This window comes from Daucus carota, chromosome 9 (assembly GCF_001625215.2).
Source record: "Daucus carota subsp. sativus chromosome 9, DH1 v3.0, whole genome shotgun sequence".
NCBI lineage: Eukaryota > Viridiplantae > Streptophyta > Magnoliopsida > Apiales > Apiaceae > Daucus > Daucus carota.
This window is the reverse complement of record NC_030389.2, coordinates 42,842,041-42,866,442: the sequence shown is the minus strand read 5'-3', so window position 1 is coordinate 42,866,442 and position 24,402 is coordinate 42,842,041. Positions and strand designations below refer to the sequence as shown.

The following is a 24,402-nucleotide window of genomic DNA, read 5'->3' as shown; positions in this document are numbered from 1 at the left end:
CATGAGATAGCCAAACAGTTATTAGATAAATCTGTAGGTGCAAATACTATTTTTTAACATGAGATGTAATTACAATTACGCACTACAAAGTTTAATATCACTGCTAATTTTTGAAATTTTGTCCAAAGTTTAATATCACTCTTGTCGTATTTTGAGATACTGCTAGATATTAAAATCTAATTATTACGTGTTTTATGTTTCATATTTATGATGGCAAAACAGTTATCCGGTAGATCTGCAAAATGGAGATATTATATTTTAATATGAGAAATAATTACGATCGGTGTAGGGGTGGAAAAATCCAACACGCTTCCGAAACCTGACACGAATTCGTCTCGATAAATACAAATGAGGGTCCGAGATTTTATATATCAGATCGGGTTCGAGTGGGGTAATTTTTTCTCTGAACCCGACCCGAGTTTTTTGGGAATAATTTACCAAACCCGATCCGATATATAAAATCTCAGACCCTCATCTGTATTTATCGAGACGAATTCGTGTCGGGCTTCGGGAGCCTGTCGGATTTTGCCACCCCTACACGGAATCGTAATTATTTCTCATATTAAAAAATAATATATGCATTCTACATATCTACCGGATAACTGTTTTGCTATCATAAATATGAAACATAAACCCCGTAATTAGAATTTAATATCTATCAGTATCTCAAAATACGACAAAAGTGATATTAAACTTTGAAAAAAATTTCAAAAACTGGTAGTGATATTAAACTTTGTAGTGCGTTATTGTAATTATATCTCATATTAAAAAAATAGTATTTGCACCTACAGATTTACCTAATAAATGTTTGACTATCATAAATATGAAACACGTAATAAGAATTTATATCCTGCACTATCTTAAAATACGACAAGAGTCATATAAAATTTTCGACAAGGTTTCGGAAATTGGTTGAAATTTATTCAACAACAAACAATTCGAAGAATTCAATAGTTCTGAAAACCGAGAAGTATTGTTAATTACCAAACTTTTGAACATTCCAAATTTAAAAAATCGATGTAGGCAACTGACATAGATATGAACCCACACACAAATTAGAGATAGCGGAGGAAGATGAAGTAATGAATAAAATTATCGATATAATATTGTAAAAGAATACAAAATTGGATAAATATAAAAAATCAAAATTTAGAGATAACGCACACGGAAGCATGATTATTTCTCATATTTAACATGGTATCTTCGTTCTATAGATACAGCTGATAACCGTTTTGCTATTTTTTAATATGAAACACGTAACTAGAATTTAATGTCTAAAAATATATTAAAATACGACGAGAGTAATATTAACTTATAAAAGCAGGATTTATGAAAGCCGAGAAGGATTTTATAATTCCATATTATTCTTAAATTTAATTCAAACCCTATCCTCCACAAGAGTACCGCAGTAAAGACGAAGAAGAAGATGATACTATCATGACAAACTTAAATACTATATTTTGATACGAAGAGAACGAGCTTGGTATCGATTTTACTTATTTTATTTATCCGATTATATACATCTTTTTGATACAAAAAGAAATTAATAATATGAAAAAACATTATATTATTAATTATACTAATATTTAAATTAGCCAGCTCACCCAATTTTTCTAAATAAAAAATATCAATTCAATAATAATTGGAACACATGATAATATCTCAATTATATTTAACCATAACGCAATTTCTAATTAAATTCAATCTAATACCACTACTCATACCAAAGAACATTATAGAAATTAAAAATTTTTAATAACATCATTTTTTAAGAAGGTAGCATTTCCTAATTTTTCAGACATATATTTGTATTGCAAATTTTACACATGTCATATTATTCCCTTATTCAAACCATATACAAGTGGTAGATTATAAACGAAACTGCTATTTGTTGAAAATGTTATAAAATATAATCTTCCCAAAATCTTTGAAATTTTAAAGTGTAATGTGTTCAATATTTTGATGATAAGCACATTCATTAGCGTGAGCTGTTTGATTATGTGATGGATATATATAACTTTAAGCGTTGACGGAAGTGGTAATGAGAGTACGGACTCCGAAGACCGTCACATGAGTCATCCTTATGTTGTTGTCTATAGGGGAGGGTGTATGACTGTGTTTGGGATGTTTTGTTAATGAAAATTATGATATTGTGGATTAAATATTTGCTTGCATTTTATAATAGTTAAAATGTCTGTTAGGTATATATTGGATAGTGAATGCATGGATGGACAGGTTTTTGACCATTCTTGAATGGTAAAAAATGGCAGAAAAATAGAAAATTGCAGGGGTTTTAGAATATATATCTAAACTTACCACAGATATATATGTCAAAAGTTTCACATTTCTCTATAATTTACAGCAGATGTTTACAATAGACTGAGTCGTGAGAAAACTACCGACAGAACTTTTCGTCGCAAGAACGGAACCAAAAATACGAAACTGTGGGTCCACAATAAACATGATGGAACTTTCGGTCCTAAAATGTCCAACTTACGACGGACTGTACGTCGTAAGTTTAACTATGAATATGCTGGAATTGTGGGTCCTACCAGGTCAACTTACGACGCTTAATCAAACTTACGACACCTGTGAAAAATTGTGACGGTTTTTCGAACTTTTTTCGAACTTACTACTTGAGGAAAAACGACGGATAATTTCCCTCGAAAATTGCAAACTTGCGACGGAATTAAGGCGAACTTACTACTTGATCAAAAATGATGGATAATTTCCGTTGTAAATTGGAAACTTACGACGGAATTAAGTCTTAATTTTCGTCGTATATAAATAGCCCAGTTTGTTGTAGTGGATACAAAAAGGACCAACCTATAGTGTCGCATTCATATGCTATACTGAAATGCCAACGCTAAAACCCTAGTTTGACCGATGCTAAAGGCCTATTGTGTAACGCGTATATCATGGGTATATTGGTAAATTTGTCTAGTCGTTTATCATTTTCCGTTCTCTTTAAATTGTATATAGTAGTTCTTGTTTTCATTCATGATAGAGGACTAAACACTAAATTTGTATTTGAATTTCAAGAAAAATAATCAATGTATACTCTTGCTCACTCCGGAACGTTTTAATCTACAACTTTAAAATTTTAAAGCACAAAAAATATAAATTAATTTCTTGCAATTTAGAAGCTAGACAGCTAGTGATCGCAGTTCTATTTGCCCTGCTAGTTTTGCAAAGATTTGTTCAGCCATGCTACTTTTGCATCATCAACTCCCTCGCTGCTAGAAATACAAGGTAGCCAAGCGTCATGTGAAGCACAAAGAGAGTTTCGATCCCGACATGTAATGTTCTCAAAAGGTCCCAAAGCTGCAGCCAACATGATCCTGGGTGATGAGACTTAGACGATCTTGCATGACTTTCAACGATTGGTAAGGAGGAAAAGACAACTGATAGAAGCAAGTCTGAGAAGTTGGAAGGCGATTGCAGCTCTCACTCACCTTGTAAATGTATAGCCGGGAGGTTAAGCCACCGAAACCTTCTACAGGTAGATTCTTCAGTGACGTCCAAAAGAATAGGAGAGCTTTTCTCTGCCCTGCTGACATACTCGCCACAGTCTGCAATTTAAGATGGATAATTATGTAGCTATCTCTTGTAGTCTCATACGAAAAAAAAGATAGATCGGTACTTTTTTAGTTGGCCATTATTGACTGTCAACGGTCAAATTGACCAAACTTTGAAGGGATAATTTTATATATATTATATAATTCGAAAAATATTTTAAAATTCTATCATTATAAAGTACATATATAAAATCTATTTTAAAATATAACTTTTTAAAACAATGAAAGATTTATACGTAATCTTTGGTCAAAAAATGCTTAATTTGTGAAAGTCAATAGTGGACAATTAAAAAGAGACGGAGAGAGTATAATGTAATATCATACATAAAATTCAGCTCATAGGAAAAATAAAACTTATGAGGAGGATATTCAAAACAAACTGCATTGTGCACAGCTAGTCGAAATGATTAGTGGATAACACCTCATAATGGAAAAAGAAGACTTAAACATAAAAGCCTTAAAGAAAAGAAGTATTACTGACTAACATACCTCCCAGAACCAGGATATCTGACGATCAGTCTCCTCGTAGCCATCGTAGTCAGTGTGAGACTTCCAATCTTCAACACTTAAAGCTTTTTCACTGCCATACAGCAGCCTGTCAAAATCTTCTAGTTCTAAGAATTGGAAAAATGATTTCCTAAGCCTCCCCGAACTTATGATATCATTAAAACCCTGAGCAAACTGAGCTACCTGATCCTTAATAGAATCAACAAAATGATATTGAACAAGCCTAGCAACATAATTTTCTCTATTTGTACTATTCACGGCAATATTTTCTCCATCAGGGTAGAGCTCCACGACATTCCTGCATCCTAGCTTGTCGGTTTCTACACTAAATGTTAAAGATAGAGAATCTTCATCAACTTCCTCAGGATCCATCTCCAATATTCTCTTGCAACTACTGTACAAGATTGGATCTGCATCCCGTATATCTTCCAGAGAAACATTCGTTCCGGCCAATTGTAAAAGAAGTACTCTATCAAAGGCAATGCCAACCTGAACATTGTACATCAAGGCCAATGCAATTACTCGTCCAGCAAACTTGAAGTATTCTAGGTGCAATGGATCCACCTTCGACGCTGCAAAACAGAAAAAGTCATAAATTTTCTCTAAATTGAACTAATTATCAGGACTCGGTAATATCAGGTATGATAGCACTAGGTGAGTTATTCACAGCTGACCTCATTCAGTTTATAGAATAATTAATATACTACTGATGAAAGCAATCTATTTAGCAACTTTCACTATATATAAAAGGAAAACTCAACTGATATTCTAAACTCTAAATGACCATGAAAGGAGAACGGGGATCTAAAAAAAGATTAGATTTAATAATTAAGTACTATCTAACTGTCTATGCAACCTGTAGACTATTAAGATGCACAAAATTCAACGGAAATCATTCCCGAAGAGAGAAAAAGGAAAAAAGGAACTCTTCCTCTCGGAGAAAAATACCGAACCTCTTTTTGGATTCAATTTACCTATATTAAAAAAGAAGCAAGCTTACCTGGATTTGGAAAAAACCTTCTGCCATCATTTGGACAAGCTACAAAGAGGGCAGTTTGAGGATCAAAGATGGCTTCACAAACTAAGACAAACCATTCCCTCAGTACACCGGGGCCAGTAGCTTCCTCATCTTTAAACTCCAAAGTTAAACCAGCTCGAAGTGTATCAGCCTCAGCGTGTGCAATGTACTGAAATGAATCCTCCAACAATCGTGATCTCTCTATAAGGATCTCTAGGTAGTCATCATCCTCATCACTAACTTGTGGAAGTAACATCATTGCCAAATGCCTTCTGCACTCAGAATCAATCACATCCTTATGCTCCAAAATCCAACTATAATCTTCACCCCTCGTAGCATATTTAATTATTAAATAGCAGAAGGAAAGCTTCCTCTTCCTTAAGGTTTTCCAAAATTGTCTAGCGAGGACTGGAAAGTGCTTAGACATGCCATTCAGTTCAATTATGATCTGAACATACTGGTTGCACCCAAGATTTTCACTCTCTGTGGGCAACAACTTTTTCTCCAATTCTTCAAGACAATCATCCATCTTCTTCAACAGCTTAAAGAAAATCCTAAGCATGAAGTTAAAATCTTCCGTGTATGTTAAAGTATAAGGTTCACCTTGAGAGGCCTCTGTGTAACAATAACCGCCATGTAATAGCTCCTCTGGTATAAACCTTTTTAAAGGCATCATAAAGCTTTTAAAATGGAGAAGCTCTTCCGTCATTAAAGAAAGCGAGGGACTCATACTTGTATCAGGTTGTATACCACCATCCATTGTAAGAATTATCTTATCAACAGCCTCTCCAACAAATGTTAGTATATCTTTTAAAGTAACGAAATCAGTGCATCCACCTCCATCTGATGCTGCCTCGAATTCAATAAATTCCACCATAGAACTAAGACAAGTTCGGCACGTGTCAAAGATAACATTGTCAGCATAATATGGCATCCCACGCAAGGGCTTGCAAATCTCCAGCAAAATATGGACACATTGTTGGAAGGAATATGGAGGCATAAACGAAATGACCCAAACCAACTCTCGTAACAACTCATCACCAAACATTACATGATTAGGAGACATATATAACATAACTAACGCGGCTGGTACACCAGAATACGAGAATACCTGCAGATGCCCTATAGCCATATCATTATCACTCGGCAGCAAATCCGTGAAATAATCAGTCAGGTTTCTTCGAATCAGGTAACGTGCTTCGCTGTCCAAAGAATATTTATTCCCTGGTTTCCGTTTACACAATCTCCAAATCAATGAAACAATCTCATCAGCTGTTTGTTGAGCTTTCACATGACGAGTACTCGGCATGACTCCAACCACCTGTAAAACAGCATCATTTTCGACACAATATTGCCCTAGGGTTTGCTCCGGGTAAAGCTGCTTGCTCTTATAGATTAACGGCTGCCCATTCAATGGAATTCCACTTTTCGATTGGATCAAATCAAGAACGTGCTCAATCGTATCGTCAACATCAGCTCGGATAACTAATGTTTCCTTTTCAGAAAACAATCTTACAAAGAACTGTATGGTAGGGTTCGATTTCGACGGCTGAGAAGAAATGGAGCCATAAGAAGAAATGGAATCCATGAGCGACATAATTGTGTGTAAGAATGAACACTGATTTCGAGCATAATAGTTTAGGCGAGGCTGGAGAGAAAAAACCCTAATTCAGCTGCTTACTTTGTGTGCGCGTATCTATCCAATTTACATTTGCATCTATATATCCGCAAACCATTTTGGGCCCGCAGTTTAAATTTTGAAATGTGCCCAAATTTCATAATCATCACAAATTTTAGCTTTGGTAACAGTACACGCACGGATTTAAATAAATTTTTAATTTACTATTTATTATAGTTTTATTATCTCTTTATTTGATTTAGTATCGTTTTTTTAATATATGTATTTATACATAAAAACTTTAATATATATATTCACACTATTATTGTTTAGCTATAAAACTGTTATATATTAACATTTGATCATATTTTAAATTTTAATAAAATTTAAAATATGATCAAGTGTTAATATATAAAAATTTTATATCTAGACAATGATAATGTAAATTTGTATATTATAAATGATAATGTAATCAAATAAGAAGACATTATACTTCTATAAATAATAATTTTAAAAAAAGTATTTAAAAGTGCGTGACGCCCGGCCATAAGCTTGTTAGTATAGAAGTCTAACACACCTTTTAAGTTAAATAACTTTAATTTAAAAATAATTTTTTATCAAGTTTTTTTACAATGTCTTGTATTTCGGTGTTTTTACTATACGATGCAACATCGAAAATTGTTATGAAGTGACATCATTATAGTGGAATTTGGTATTTGTCATTGCAATGTTACCAACACCTTCTTCTTCTTCATCTTTATCACAATATTATGAAGTACATGAATTAAATTAAATCCGTATTAATATGTATTTAACTAATGATATCAACATAGACTCCATATTTATATGGACATGTCTTGAATTAAATTTTGTATTAATACGTATTTAGCTACTAATATCAACATGGTCCTTATTTATTTGAATTCTAATAATAAGAATTTTATAGATTCATTTAATAGATCTGAGTTTTAAAAATTGAAATGAATAATTTTGTTAGTGATGTAATTCTATTTGTGTGATAGTTGTTACATTAATAGCTCCCCACCAAACTTTGAGTCCTTTCATATATAGTAGTGTAATTATTATTTTTAAATAAAATTTATATAATGATAATCAAATTTTGATAATTTGATATTTGATACTTCTCATAATTCACTAAATGAGGGATTAGTTTACTGATAAAGGATATAGATTGGGTTGTTCATATTTCAATATATATTTTGGATGTCGGGTATTGGCTAGGAAACCAAAAAGCAAGCTAAAATTTTCCTCTGAACAGACAAACTAACGACGAAATATTTCTGTCGTATAAATTAGTGTTTCCGCACCTTCTGACATCTGTTCATCGTGAATTTCGTCGTAAGTTCTACTTTACGACCGAATTTTCTAGTCATAAATTCTATATTTATTGTTGAAAATTAATTTTTAATTTCTATTATTTTTAAATTTATAAAAATAGAAATGACGAAAATTCTGTCATAAGTTGCTTATTATTCTATTGGCAAATGGGATCCACTTATATGAAACGGTTATGTGTTCGGTCATAAATTAGTGATCAACTGCCGGGGCTTTAGAATATAAATCTAAACATACGACGGATATACATGTTGTAAATTCAAGATTTCTCTATAATTTACGACGGATATTCATAATAGGCTTAGTCGTAAGATAACTATCAGCGGAACTGTTCGACGCAGGAACGGGACCAAAAATATGAAACTGTGGGTTCACAATGAACATACGACGGAACTTTCCGTCGTAAAATGTCCAACTTACGACGGACTATACGTCGTAAGTTTAACTATGAATATGCTGGAATTGTGGGCCCTACCAGGTCAACTTACGACGCTTGATCAAACTTACGACACTCATGGAAAATTGTGACGGTTTTTGAACTTACTACTTGAGCAAAAACGACAGATAATTTCCGTCATAAATTGGAAACTTACGAGGGAAAGAAGGCCTAACTTCCGTCATAAATAGACGAGTTTGTTGTAGTGGATACAAAAAGGACCAACCTAGCTATAGTCTCGCATTCATATATTATGTTGAAATGTCAACGCTAGAGCCCTAGTTTGACTGATGCTAAAAGCCGACGGTGTATATCATTAGGAAGGGTATAATGGTAAATTTATCCATTCGGTTATCATTTTCCGTTCTCTCTAAATTGTATAGTAGCTCTTGTTTTCATTAATGAGAGAGGACTAAACACTAAATTTGTATTTGAATTTCAAGAAAAATAATCAATGCAGTTTTGCTCACTTCGAAACGTTTTTATCTACAACTTTAGAATTTTAAAGCACAAGAAATATATAATTTCTCGCAATTTAGAAGCTAGTGATCGCAAACCTATTTCCCCTGCGAGTTCTGCAAAAAGATTTGTTCAGCCATGCTACTTTTGCAACACCAACTCCCTCCCTGCTAGAAATACAAGGTAGCCAAGCGTCATGTGAAGCACAGGCTAAAAGTAACTTGAGAAAATTATTACGTAATTACGGATAATTATCGATTATAAACCATAAAAGGAAACTATGCAATCCGATAGTACAAAAAACTGTTCCGGCTCTAATTTTGAAATAAGCTTTGTATTGATATTTGTTCTCATGAGGTCCCAAAGCTGCAGCCTACATGATCCTGGGTGATGAGACTTAGACGATTTGCATGACTTTCAACGATTGGTAAGGAGGAAAACACAACCGATAAAAGCAAGTCTGAGAAGTTGGAAGGCGATTGCAGCTCTCGCTCAGCTTGTAAATGTATAGCCGGGAGTTTAAGCCACTGAAACCTTCTACAGGTAAATTCTTCAGTGACGTCCAAAAGAATAGGAGAGCTTTTCTCTGCCCTGCTGACATACTTCCGACAGTCTGCAATTTAGCATGGATAATTATGTAGCTATCTTTCTGTAATCTCATACGAAAGAAAAAGATATAATGTAATATCATATACGAAATTCAGCTCATAGGAAAAATAAAACTTATGACCAGGATATTCAAAACAAATTGCATTGTGCACAGCTAGTGGAAAGGATCAGTGGATAACACATCAGAACTTGCATACTATGATGGATCATTTCATAGCATATATAAACACCGCATAATAGAAAAAAAGCCTTAAACATAAGGGTATCGGTCCCGGCATACATATGCCAATGACCTCTTAACCAACCCGGTCATTGGATGAATATCCAGCGGCGAGGATTATAACCTACGTCCGGCGCTTTTTAACCGTCGGACGAGGTCTTTGCACCATTTTTTAACCGCTAGACAGGGACCCGTCCCGCGGTTAAAAAACACGGGATGCATTAAACTTTTGTTATAATTCTGGTGATTCTGATAATCCTGGCCGTTGGATATTCAACGGCCAGAAAATAGTGTGTTGGTTAAGAGGCCCCTGGCTCGGACGAGGTCTTTCCAACATTTTTTAACCGCTAGACAGAGGCCCCGTCTAGCGGTTATAAAAAAAACGAGATGTATTAAAATTTTGTTATAATTCTGATAATCCTGATAATCGTGGCCGCTGGATATTAATCCAATGGCCAGAAAATAGTGTGTTGGTTAAGAGGCATCTGACATACATATAACAGGGACCTGGACCCTAAACATAAAAACCTTACTCTGAAAAGCCTTACAGAAAAGAAGTTTTACTGACTCACATACCTCCCAGAACCAGGATATCTGAGGATCAGTCTCCTCGTAGCCATTGTAGTCAGTGTAAGACTTCCAATCTTCAACAATTAGAGCTTTTTCACTGCCATACAGCAGCTTGTCAAAATCTTCTAGTTCTAAGAATTGGAAAAATGATTTCCTAAGCCTCCCCGAACTTATGATATCATCACTGCCCTGAGCAAACTGAGCCACCTGATCCTTAACAGAATCAACAAAATGATATTGAACAAGCCTAGAAACATAATTGTCTATATTTGAACTATTCACAGCAATATTTTTTCCATCCAGGTAGAGCTCCACGATATTCCTGCATCCTAGCTTGTCGGTTTCTACAATAAATGTTAAAGCTAGAGAATCTTCATCAACTTCCTCAGGATCCATCTCCAATATTCTCTTGCAACTACTGTACAAGATTGGATCTGCATCCCGTAATATCAGGTATGATAGCACTCGGTGAGTTATTCACAACTGACCTCATTCAGTTTATAGAACAATTAATATACTAATGATGAAAGCAACTATTTAGCAACTATCACTATATATAAAAGGAAAATTCAACTGATATTTTAAACTCTAAATAACCATGAAAAGAATTAAAATGGGGATCTAAAAAAAGATTAGATTTAATAATTAAGTACTACCTAACTGTGTATGCAACCTATAGACTATTAATATGCACAAAATTCAACTGAAATCGTTCCCGAAGATCTCCCTGTCAGAGAGAAATACCTAACCTCCTTTTGGATTCTATTTACCTATATTAAAAAAGCAGCAAGCTTAACTGGATTAGGAAAAAACCTTCTGCCATCATTTGGACAAGTTACGAAGAGGGCATTTTGAGGATCAAAGATGGCTTCACAAACTAAGACAAACCATTCCCTCAGTACACCGGGGCCAGTAGCTTCCTCATCTTTAAACTCCACAGTTAAACCAGCTTAAAGTGTATCAGCCTCACCGTGTGCAATGTACTCAAATGAATCCTCCAACAACCGTGATCTATAGATAAGCATCTCTAGGATCAGGTAGTCATCGTCATCACTAACTTGTGGAAGTAACATCATTGCCAAATGCCTTCTGCTCTCAGAATCAGTCACCTCCTTATGCTCCAAAATCCAACTATAATCATCATCCCTCGTAGCATATTTAATAATTAAATAGCAGAAAGAAAGCTTCCTCTTCTTTAAGGTTTTCCAAAATTGTCCAGATAGGGCTGGAAAGTGCTTTGACATGTCATTCAGTTCAATTATGATCTGAACATACTGGTTGCACCCAAGATTTTCACTCTCTGTGGGCAACAACTTCTCCAATTCTTCAAGACAATCATCCATCTTCTTCAAGAGCCTAAAGAAAATCTCAAGTATGAATTTAAAATCTTCCGTGTATGTTAAAATATAAGGTTCACCTTGAGAGGCCTTTGTGTAACAATAACCACCATGTAATAGCTCCTCTGGTATAAACCTTTTTAAAGGAATCAGAAAGCTTTGAAAATGGAGAAGCTCTTCTGTCACTAAAGAAAGCGAGGGACTCATACTTGTATCTGGTTGTATACCACCATCCATTGTAAGAATTATCTTATCAACAGCCTCTCTAACAAATGTTAGCATATCTTTTAAAGTAACGAAACCTCCATCCGATGCTGCCTCAATTTCGATACAAGCTACCATAGAACTAAGACAAGTTCGGCATGTGTCAAAGATAACATTTTCACCATAATATGGCATCCCATGCAACGGCTTGCAAATCTCAAGCAAAATACGGACACATTGTTGGAAGGAATATGGAGGCATAAACGCAATGACCCAAACCAACTGCCGTATCAACTCATCACCAAAGATCATATGATCCGGAGACATATATAACATTGCTAACGCAGCTGGTGCACCAGAATACGAGAATACCTGCAGATCCCCTACAGCCCTATCATCATCACTCGCCAGCAAATCAGTGAAATAATCAGTCAGGTTTCTTCGAATCAGGTAACGTGCTTCACTGTCCCAAGATTTATTCCCCGGATTCCGTTTACACAATCTCCAAATCAATGAAACAATCTCATCAGATGTTTGTTGAGCTTTCACATGACGAGTACTCGGCATGACTCCAACCAACTGTAACACAGCATCATTTTCGATACAACATTGCCCTAGGGTTTGCTCCGGGTAAAGCTGCTTGCTCTTATAGATTAACGGCTGCCCGTTCAATGGAATTCCAGATCTCGATTGTATCAAATCAAGAACGTGCTCAATCGTATCGTTAACATCAGCTCGGATAACTGAGGTTTCAATTTCAGAAAACAATCTTACAAAGAACTGTATGGTAGAGTTCTTAGACAACTCAGAAGAAGTGGAGCCGTTAGCCGCATAATCGGGTTTGCAGGAATCGATGAGCGACATAATTGTGTGTAAGAATGAACACTAATATCGAGCGCAGCTGCTTACTTTGTGTGTGTGCGCGTCTACCCAATTTACATTTGCATCTATATATATATATCCGCAAACCATTTTGGGCTTTGGTAACAATTACACGCACAGATTTAAATAATTTTTAATTTATTATTTATTATAGTTTTATTATCTTTTTAATTATTTGATTACAGTATCATTTTTTTAATATACGTATTTATACATATAAAAAACTTAATATACATATTTACACTATTATTGTTTAGCTATAAAATTGTTATATATTAATACTTGGATCATATTTTAAATTTTATTATAAAAATCAAAAAAGGATCAAATGTTAATATATAATTTTATATCTAAACAACGATAATGTAAATTTGTATATTAAAAAAATGATAATGTAATCAAATAAAAAAACATTATACTTCTATAAATAATATTTTTAAAAAAGTATTTAAACATGTGCTTGACACCGTCAATAAGCTTGTTAGTATAAAAGTCTAACACGCCTTTTAAGTTAAATAACTTTTAATTTACAAGTAATTTATTATCAATTTTTTTTTGACAATGTTTTGTATTTGAGTGCTTTTACTGTATGATGCAACATCGACAATTGTTCTGAAGTGACATCATTATCGTGAAATTTTCTCTTGAAAAAAATCATCGTAAATAACCGTCGTAAGTTACGTTTTGCGTCATAATTAATCTGTCGTAAGTTAACTTATTTAGCAAATTAAAAACAAAAAATAAATGAAAATAAAATGGTTTTGATTCCGTCGTAACTACACCATCATAAGTTCACATAATTATATAATTATAGCTATTCAAAAACGAAAAATAAATGAAAATGATGTGTTTATTTTTTCGTCGTAAGTTAACATATTTGGCTAACTAAAAATAACAAATAAATGAAAATAAAATGATTTCCGATTCCATCATAACTACGCCATCATAAGTTCACATAATTATATAATTATACTAGTTTAAAAAAAAATGAAAATTATATCATGTTCTAATTTACGACAGATTCTGTCTTAAGTTAGCAGGGCAATAAATTCAACTTTTCAAAATATATTTTTGGCGGTAAATTCAATTTTCCAAAACTTTTTGTTATATTTATTTCTGAACTTTTTTTGGCATATTATGGATGCCTGTATGTTGTAAGACGATCTACGTTTATGTAAAGATAATTTAACTTACGTACATGGACGAATATGGATTTAGGATATGGTGTAAGTTTTGCACATGATTGAATATTAATTATAAAAGCTATGGTTTCTTATACTCCCTCTGTCCCATTTAATTGTATACGTTTCTTTTCAACTGTTCGACACGCATTTCAATGCTCTTATAAAATATAGTTCCGTAACTTATTTTTGAGATTTTCTTTTTCTGAATAAAAATATAACATTCAAACTTTAATTCAGAAAAAGAAAATTTTAAAAATAAATTACACAACTACACTTTACAGGAGCATTAAAGTCCGTGCCGCGTCCCCGTCCCCCAATGTATACAATTCAGGGGGACGGAGGGAGTAACTAATTGTGTGGTTGATTGTGAATTTTGGATGGATATTAATTGTGGTGCATATTGGTTTTAGATGTATGTGAATATATTTATGCACAAGTTAAATATATATTTTGGATACCAAATATTGGCGGGAAACCAAAAAACACGCTAAAATTTTCCTTTGAACAGACAAACTTACGACGAATAATTTCCGTCATAAAGTAGTGTTTCTACAACTTTAGACATTTGTTCATCACAAATTTCGTCGTAATTTCTACTTTATGACCAAAATTTCTGTCATAAATTCTTTATTTATTGTTGAAAAATGAAAATTAATGTTTGTTTTCTCTTATTTTTAAATTTGAATAAATAGAATTGGAGCCTATGAATTTATAATATGACGGAAAATCCGTCGTAAATTTTTATTTGCATATGGGACCCATTTATATGAAACTTATGACGGAAATATGAACTTGCGACTAATTTTTGAATTGTTTATTATTTTATTTGCATATGGGACCCACTTACATGAAACTTATGACGGAATGTGATCTTTTGTCATAAGTTTGTTATTTTAATAAATTTTAAACTAGAAAAATGAGAAAGTGCTGGATCTAAAGATGACGTCATTTTTTGCAATATTAACTTACGACGGTTTCTATCGTCAATTCACCAACCATATTTAATGTCATCGGACACATGTAGAAATTATTTTTGACGATCCGACCGTGAGGATGTTATTATAACGTGTCAACATTGATTAAAATAAATTTTAAGAAAAATAGCATTTTATTTGATGTCTGGATTTTGTAGTCAAATGCGGTCAAATTACTTAAAAATCGAATACTTACCTAAATCATTAAATTATTTAAAAAATTATTTTCGACGATCCAACCGTACGGAACTAAGGATGTTATAGTGACGTGTTAATATTGATTAAAATAAATTTTCAAAAAATGGGCCTTTTATTTGGTGTGTTGATTTTGTAGTCAAATACGGTCAAATTACTTAGCCTTTAATCGAATACTTACCCAAAATATGAAACTATTTTTTAAAAAAATATTTTGGACGATCCGACCGTAAATATTGATTAAAATAAGTTTTGAAAAAAAAATAGCCTTTGATTTGGTGTGTGGATTTTGTTGTCAAATGCGTTCAAATTACTTAGTCTATAATCGATTTCTTACCCAAAACATGAAACTATTTTTAAGAAAATTATTTTGGACGATCCAACCGTACGAATGTGAATGTAACGTTTTAATATTGATTGACATAAATTTTGAAAAAAAATAGACTTTCATTTAGTGTGTGGATTTTGTAGTAACTTTAAGTTCTCCGGAACTTGCGACGGAAATTTATAATAGACTTCGTCGGTAGTTACTTTACGACGAATATTAGGCTCAATTTCCGTCGTAAATATCCTGTTTTGTTGTAGTGATATATACTTTCCGAACATTATTGGTTTTCATTCAGGCAGGATTGTTATAGACAATTATCATCGGTTAGCTTCCTAGCTGTCGGTTATGACCCCTCCCGATTTCACTTATTTATGACCGACTTCTGTTCAGTTCTGCCATATTTTCATATTTTCTTCTAGTGTACTATTCAATCGTTAACCTGATTAATCACAGACTTGAAAAAAAAATAACAATATTAATTATAATCGTTTGGCTAAGTTGTACGGTAGAATATTTGTTATTTGATTTTATAATATTTTAATATACTGTTTATATATCTTTGGATGATTACAAGACCGTCAATTGTTTTTATCATGTAAATTACTGCTGTTTAAAAACAAATTGAAAAAAAAACTGACAAGAACATATATTATGTAATGCTTGTATTAATTTTTGTACGTGCCACCAAGAGAATTGACATCCCGACAGATAATGTATCCTGGGTAATGAGGCTTAGACCATCTTGCATGACTTCCACCGACTGGTAATTAAGGAAGAAAACACAACCTTGTAAATGTATAACCAAAACCTTCTACAGGTAGATTCTTCAGCGACGTCCAAAAGAATAGGAGAGCTTTCCTGTGTCCTGCTGACATATACTCACGACTCACCACAGTCTGCAATTTAAGAGGGTGATTCTTAATAATGTTATAATATCATAGCTAGTCGAAAGAATTATAAGTAGATAACTCATCAGAACTTTCATAATATTATGGATCATGTCATTGAATATATATAATGGAAAATACTGGCCATAGTCTGCAATTTAAGATTGGGGACCAACTCATAAGAAAAGCAAAACTTATGAGGAGAATATGTAAAACAAAGTGCATTGTGCACAGCTAGTCGAAAGGAATAGAAACAAACTTAGAGTTCTTTCATGCACTGCCATACAGCATCCAATCAAAATCTTCAAGTTCTAAGCATTGAAAAAATGATTCCCGGAGCCTGTCCAAATTCATGATATCGTCAAACCCTTGAGCAAACTGAGCTACCTGATCCTTAACAGAATCAACAAAGTGATATTAAAGAAGCCGGGCAACATAGTTTACTCTATTTTAACTATTCACCGGAAAAAAAGAATCCATCAGGGCAGAGCTCAATAGTCTTGGAACCAAAGTTGTCGGTTTCGACAATAAATGTTAAAGCTAGAGCATCTTGATCAACTTCCTCTGGATCCATTTCGAATATTCGCTTGCAACTAGTGTAGAAGACTGGATCTATATCCCGTATGTCTTCCACAGGAACTTTCTTTCCGGCCAGTTGTAAAAATAATACTCTATCAGAGACAATGCCAACCTGAACTTTGGGAATTAAAGCCAATGCAACTACTCTTCCAGCAAACTTGAAGTATTCTAGGTGGATTGGATCCACCCTAGTCATTAATTTTGGAATTTGAATTTATCTGAGGACAAAGGGAGGGATTCAAGGGAAGTATGGGGTGGCTGTGTTCCCCCCAATCCAGACTATCAGTTTTATGAAATTAACTCGGTGAGGTAATCTCAGTTGACCACCTTCAATGTATAAATTCTTGAAATACTGATGTTGAAAGAAATCACTATATCAAACATGGCAGCATTTTACCGATAGGAACGTAAACAATATATAACTTCTACGAAATCATACATAGGGCAAAGTAGAATGACAGAAGCACCAAGCTTACCTGGATTCGGAAAAAACCTTCTACGATCATTTGGACAAGCTACAAAGAGGGCATTTCGAGGGTCAAATATGGCTTGACAAACTAAGATAACCCACTCCCTCAGAACACCGGGGCCAGTAGCTTCCTCATCTTTAAACTGCAAATGTAAACTAGCTTGAAGTGTTTCAACCTCAGCATGTGCAATGTACTCAAAAGAATCCTCCAAAAATCGTGATTTGTCGATAAGCATCTCTAGGATCAGACTGTTATCCTCATCACTAACTCGTGAAAGTAACATCATTGCCAAATGCCTTCTGCACTCAAAAGTAGTCACCTCTTTATGCTCCGAAATCCATCCATAATCATCATCCTTGCTAGCAAATTTAATAATTAAATAGCGGAAAGAAAGCTTCCTATTCCTCAAAGTTGTCCAAAATTGTCCTGCTAAGGCTGGGAAGTGCTTAGACATGTTACTCAGTTTCATTATGATTGCAACATACTGGTAGCACCCAAGATTTTCACTCTTTGTGGGAAAAAACTTCTCCCGTTCTTCAAGACAACAATCCATCTTATTCAACGGCCTAAAGAAAGTCTGAACCATGATATTAAATTCTTCATCAGCCCATTCCGAGAGACCTTTGTGTGACCATGATATTTCAAGAATTTTCTTGAGTTTGGTTACAGAAAGGTCTCTCACAGGGGTCCTTATCAAGAATTTGGTATCATGGTTCAGACTTTCTTTAGGCTGTTGAATAAGATGGATTATTGTCTTGAAGAACTGGAGAAGTTATTGTCGACAAAGAGTGAAAATCTTGGGTGCTACCAGTATGTTGCCATCATAGTGGAACTGAATAACATGTCTAAGCACTTTCCAGCCCTAGCTAGACAATTTTGGAAAACCTTAAGGAAGAGGAATCTTTCTTTCTGCTATTTAATTATTAAATATGCTACGATGGATGAAGATTATAGTTGGATTTTGGAGCATAAGGAGGTGATAATTCTGAGTGCAGAAGGCATTTGGCAATGATGTTACTTCCACAAGTTAGTGATGAGGTACTGATCCTAGAGATGCTTATCTATAGATCACGATTGCTGGAGGATTCTTTTGAGTACATTGCACACGATGAGGCTGAAACACTAATAATTAATATACTAATGATGAAAATTCAACTGATATTCTAAAATCTAAATAACCATGACAAGAAAATGGGGATCTAAAAAATTAGTATCAATGAAGCAACTGGTGCATCAGAATACGAAAATACCTGGAAATGCCCTGTAGCCATATCATCATCACTCGCAGCAAATCACTGAAATAATCAGTTAGGTTTCTTCAGATCAGGCGACGTGCTTCTCTGTCCCAAGCTTCACTCCCCGAATTCTGTTTACACAATCTCCAAATTAATGAACACAGCATCATTTTCACCACAACGTTGCCCTAGGGTTTGCTCCTGGTAAAGCTGCTTGCTCTTATAAATTAACAGCTGCTGGTTCAATGGAATTCCAGATTTCGATTGGATCAAATCAAGAACGTACTCAATCGTATCGTTGACATCAGATCGAATAATTATTATTTTCATTTCAGAAAACAATTTTACAAGGAACTGTATGGTATAATTTCGATTTCGATTTCGATGGTTCAGAAGAAGTGGATCGGAGCAGGGTGGCATAAATTTTTCCGATTTGGGTTTGCAGGAATCGATGGGCGATATTGTGTGTCTGAGAAAGAACAATTTAGAGACGGCTAATATGAATAATTTTGGAGCTCATGTGGCTCTAGAGAAAAAACCCTAATTCAACTGTTTACCTGCGTGTGTGCATATATACTGGATTTAAGTACATTTGCATCTATATTTCCGCCCAATTTTTGGGCCTGTTGTTTTAAATTTTAAATGTCCCCAAAATATCATAGTTATGGGCCTTATGGCTTTAAAGTTTTAGCTTTAAGTTCGTAGCACCGATTCAAATAATTTTTTTATTTTTTATTTATCTATTTATTATAATTTTATTGTCCTTTAACCAGATAACATTATCATCTAGTAATATACATATTACAGTATCGTTATTTAGATATAAAATTTTTGCAAATTAACATTTTATCCTATTTAAATTTTGATTAATATCTAAAAACAATATTCTCAATTACATGTCGTGATATGAATTTATTTTAAAAGGATATATTTTTTTTTAGTAAAATCATTATATTGTTTATTATGGGAAATTTGTTCTCCAATCGGTTTGTATAGTCTTTAATCTTTAGTAAAATTAGAATTTTTAGTATAATTGTTTTAAAAGTAAAATGTGTAATTAAAATTAGTCGGAGATCTTGTTGGTTCATGAGTTGTAGTCATTTCAATAGTTGTTGGACAAATTTATACTCTTTGTTTTATTAACAAGCAAAATCTTTAACAAATATCAAACTACCAAATTTCATCATCATCAATTACTTTTTTAATTTAAGGATGATTTTATTATTTAATATTAATTATTATTATACTACTACGAAACAACTTCCATGCGGACGAGGATTATATAGTATAGTGATTGTTCCACCAACATTTTTACATCGCCAATAATATTGTTCATTTTAATTCTTAAAACTCAAATAATTTAATTTATGAAACAATTCTATAAATTTTTTAAAATATTTTAAAATTCAAATAAATAAAAAGTCCACTTAATAATATTAGCCAAATTCATATTATTAATCCTTGATTCCAATAAAATGGACTCCTACGGCTCCAATAAAATGAGAAATAAAACTTGATTCCAACAGATTATAAAAATAGTCAGTGTTCTAAAAATCCCCGATTTAACTGATTAATCTTCGATTAATCCCTGCAAGGTCGGCCATCGATTTAATTTTTGAAATCCGATTAATCCTTATATATATATATTTCTTAATGGAAGTATATATGATAAATTATTAAAATTAAAATACTATATTACTTTAAATATGAATAATTATAAAGTTTATGAATATAGTAAATATATTAGTTAGTAAATAGTTAATATATTTATAATTAAATATTAAATAATATTTTAATATTAAAATAAATCCGATTTTCATTCCATTTCTGATTAATCCCTCAATTGATAGTTCAATCGATTAGGTCTGATTTTTTTTAACACTGTAAACAGTAGTAGTGTTTGTTAAAATGGGGATCTTGACTGCAAGAGATTATAAAAATAATAGTAATGGTGATGGGCAGGAAGAAAAATGTAAAACACATGTGGTAAGAGCATCTCCAAAGGTGTTATGTATATTTATTAGCTATAATATGATATATGAATAATCATCTAAAATTATAGCTAAAATATCCTAGATTCACTCCAATGGTGTTATGTATAATTATATCATCTAAAATTATACATAATATCTTTAGAGGTTTTACAAATGTAGCAACCCCATTTTTAGTTATCTATATTTTTTTGCTAAGGGTTAATGGTTGGAGTGCTTAACTTTTTACATAATATCTAAATAGTGCCACTAGATGCCAACTAGATGCCATGTAGATAATTTAGCTAATGGTTCTAGTCGCTTGGAGATGCTCTAAAGGGATAGTAATTGATTGTAACAATAACATGGGGTATATGAGGAATGACATTTGGCCACCTAGCTATATGCAAGTGTATTCACTCAATCATCTGCACGATATTTGTGCACATGGAAAAAACCGGAAATGCAAGTGAGAAAAATCCTCCAACACAAGATTGCGCAAAACCCATTGAAATATCGATTTTATAAAAAAAAAACATTGTAAAATACAAGTAAAATATAATTTTGATGGAGAATATTATTATTATTATTATTATTATTATTATTATTATTATTATTATTATTATTATATATAATGATTAATTTCATATTTCAAATTGAGCTGAAAATTGAATTTTAAAACAAATTTCTTAGATAATTATTACTGAAATAATCAATAATTCTTGAAATTAAGAAAATTATATAATTTTATTTTGATCATTTATCTTCCACTTTGAAATACGTTTTCCAAATTCTATAAAAACATAAAAGTTGTTATATTGCTAAATCAAACAATGCACAGAGAACTCTAAGTACGTAAAAGAGAGTTCCTTTTAATTTAATTTAAATTTTGGAAGGATCGTCATTTTGTCACCTCACAATAGAAGAAGTACGAGTCATATACGTGGCAGTTGCAGCTAAAGTCCCATGTTATCCAACTTCAATTATTTTAGCACTAGAATCTACCAATGTGATTAGCTAGACAATAGCTTTACACTAACTAAACAAATATTTAAATGGCAATAATCCGAATTCTTATCCCCTTCCTATTTTGAGGTCGAATCCAAATCATCGGTATCAATAATTTTTTATTTTGACCACATCGACATGTTCATCTATTCGGTCACAGTACCTTTCGATGCTATTATATATTACTCCGTCTGTACTCTTTATTTCTTTACGTTATTTTTTGGCACGTCTTTACACGTTCATTTATTTATAATATTATAATTTTATAATATATTTTTTAACTTTTTTTCTTTTAAATAAAAGTTTGATGTTTAAACTTTTAATTAAAAAAAGAAATTTTTTTAAAATTTATGGAATTATAATTTATACAAATCTTAAAATACGTGCAAACACTATACGTAAATAATTCGTGGAGACGGAGGGAGTAACTTATACCCCTCATACAGGCGTTCATGAAAGGTGACATGTTTGTTCATATTTGTTATACGTAGAACGGTAGAAGATGCCCACAATATATGGTGGAGAACAATTTCCAAATATTATGTTTTTTTCTCTATTATATATGCTATCGATTTAATAATTTATTTAATTATTATAAATATATATATGACTAAAATTGTAGAATAATTTTAACAAAAGAGATGATTCATCCCTTAATTAGTTTTTCACTTTAGCCCAAGTAAAATCTTAATTTGACTTGGGAGTTTAAATTAATTTTAGATAATTATTATTGTTTTGGAGTTATTTAAATGAAATAAATATATTTATGTAAAAACCCAGAGCATCATATGTAATATTTATTATAGCTGTCACATTTTTTTAGTTATCAGATAATGCCAGGCAACAAGATGATGTTGCATTAAACTGTGTGTCCACAAATAAATAAAAGTATACAATTAATATAAAAAGATATATACAATTATAAAATTGTCCCTTAAATATAAAAAGATATATACATATAATACCAACAAAATTATATTTTTGTATAATTCAAATTCGACTCCATTAACAATTATCAAGTACACCGCTGTAGTTATGATTGTGACCGTTTTGCTAGTATTATCTTCAGAAATAAGAGTTTTTTTTTGTCAGGTTCAGAAATTAGAGTTTATTAATAAAGTATATTTTTTTCAATTATATTCTCTCTTTTTTTGCTAAATAACAAAGATGTAACATCTCCCAAATATTTATATCAAAAAAAATCATGAAACTATATATTTTTTAAAAATATAAATCCATGAATTTTGAAGGAAAAAAACAAATTTACTCTAATTTTTTTTTTTTATTCCGGGAGTATAGAAATTGAGCCAATGGCTAAGAACTCAATACGAAGTTGGTGATAAAATGATCAGAGTGGCGTGGCAGTACATAATTCTATCTGTAAACCAAGTGGCCATATAAAAGGTCTGCCACGTGGACAAACGTGCCGTGGGCCCGCTCAGCTGCAATAATTCTTAAATTGTCGCCCAGGTGTCTGGTTGCTATGATAAGCTAAGACGACTTCGGTTTTTCTATTCCAACGTTGAATGTAGTTAGCCAAGACGCCAAGTTAAGGAAACATGTATTGTCTTCGATATTATCACTGTCATTTGTGTTTTCGATTTGGAGGTTTCGAATTTGAAGTCTTCGATTACTAGTAAATTTATTAAAAATATCCTCCTTAATGTGTATAAAATATAATTAATAAATATTTTTATATAATATTAAAAAATACTCTCTCCGTCTCCGTTCTTTACATTAAGTATAAGTTCATAATAATTTTTTAAAAATATTTTTTTGCTAAATAAAATTTGACGTCCAAATTTTATTAAAAATATTATAAAATTATATATTATAGAAATCTTAAAACGTGTAAACAATGAACATCAACAACATCCTGAAAGATAGAGAGTACCGATATAAACGGTACACCGCGCAGAAGATGCAACAAACTATTTCACTTAAGATAGTACAAATAACTACAAATATAAGCCGTTCGAAAAAAGTTAATTCTAAATTTAAGACTATCAAAAATATGTTATTTATGATCGGTTGTTTAAAATCATCAATTTTTAAATATAAATAAGTAAAAAATTGAGATTTTTAGAAGACGCCGCCGATCCGTGGATACCTCTCCCTTCATCTCAGCGTCTCCAACTCCGACCATGATCACTGTTGTTGAAGTGCAATAATTAAAATTTGTGCTTGCTGCAATTTAGCCTTGTGCTTCAATGAAAAATGTGTTTATTAATTGATCCAATATACTATATATAAAAAAAATCATGCGAAAGTGACCATAATGTGTTCCTAGAATCAGTTAATACTAAATTGTCACTTGATGTAATTTTGTAGCGTTTTGGTTTGATACTCATCTACTACTAATTTAGCTACCTAATTATATACCACTGTGGTCCCTTCTTCAAAGGTGTTTTTTTCCTGAATTTTGCTTTAAACTTGTAAAGCAACATATATATTTCTAGTAATTAATTAATTAATTAATTAAATATATAAAAATTTTGAAATATTAAATTGAAATTGATTGAGTTTATTTGTCTAAATTTTACAAAATTTAAACCCGATGAAATAGTTCTGTCTCAATAAAAACGGAATTTTATGTTCATCTGATCAGAATCACGATTCGAACCTCAAAACTTCTGCCGTTCATCCGAGTTAAAAGAACCAAACACGGTACCAAAGAAAGTGCACATTCACTTAATTTTATTACTTGATTAGTTCGATTTGTCTACCTCCGAAAATACATTTTACTTTTCCACCCATCAAGAGTTTGTTTTCTAATCG

The 24,402-nt window shown here is 32.4% G+C and overlaps 2 protein-coding genes and 1 pseudogene across 3 annotated transcripts; all 3 read right to left on the bottom strand.

Annotated features, from left to right (window-relative positions):
* Positions 1–3,308: 3,308 nt before the first annotated feature.
* Positions 3,309–6,691, bottom strand: LOC108201673 (E3 ubiquitin-protein ligase UPL5). The gene is made up of 3 exons (XM_064085479.1): positions 5,086–6,691; positions 4,068–4,657; positions 3,309–3,572 (listed from the first exon to the last, which is right to left on the bottom strand). The coding sequence occupies exons 1-3, from the start codon at positions 6,689–6,691 to the stop codon at positions 3,309–3,311; spliced, it is 2,460 nt and encodes an 819-aa protein (XP_063941549.1).
* A 2,631-nt stretch (positions 6,692–9,322) lies between these two features.
* On the bottom strand, positions 9,323–12,776 carry LOC108201672 (E3 ubiquitin-protein ligase UPL5-like; annotated as a pseudogene).
* A 3,344-nt stretch (positions 12,777–16,120) lies between these two features.
* LOC108202293 (E3 ubiquitin-protein ligase UPL5-like) lies at positions 16,121–19,243 on the bottom strand. 2 transcript variants are annotated; one of them, XR_010287771.1, is made up of 2 exons: positions 16,622–19,243; positions 16,121–16,371 (listed from the first exon to the last, which is right to left on the bottom strand). XR_010287771.1 is itself a non-coding variant. In XM_017370681.2 (2 exons), exons 1-2 carry the CDS (start codon positions 17,995–17,997, stop codon positions 16,355–16,357), a joined length of 597 nt encoding a protein of 198 aa, XP_017226170.2. In that variant the 5' UTR covers positions 17,998–19,243; the 3' UTR covers positions 16,121–16,354. The 2 variants fall into 2 exon arrangements, 1 of the variants encoding a protein (XP_017226170.2); XM_017370681.2 differs by having other exon boundaries at positions 17,418–19,243.
* Positions 19,244–24,402: the final 5,159 nt, after the last annotated feature.

Excerpts from the sequence above, each read along its gene's own strand:
- LOC108201673 (XM_064085479.1), bottom strand. The coding sequence starts at position 6,691 with ATGGATTCCATTTCTTCTTATGGCTCCATTTCTTCTCAGCCGTCGAAA. Across the intron at positions 4,658-5,085 it reads AAGGTTTTTTCCAAATCCAG|CGTCGAAGGTGGATCCATTG; the intron begins GTAAGCTTGCTT and ends TCTGTTTTGCAG. Across the intron at positions 3,573-4,067 it reads AGATATCCTGGTTCTGGGAG|ACTGTGGCGAGTATGTCAGC; the intron begins GTATGTTAGTCA and ends CTTAAATTGCAG.
- LOC108202293 (XM_017370681.2), bottom strand. The coding sequence starts at position 17,997 with ATGGTTCAGACTTTCTTTAGGCCGTTGAATAAGATGGATTGTTGTCTT.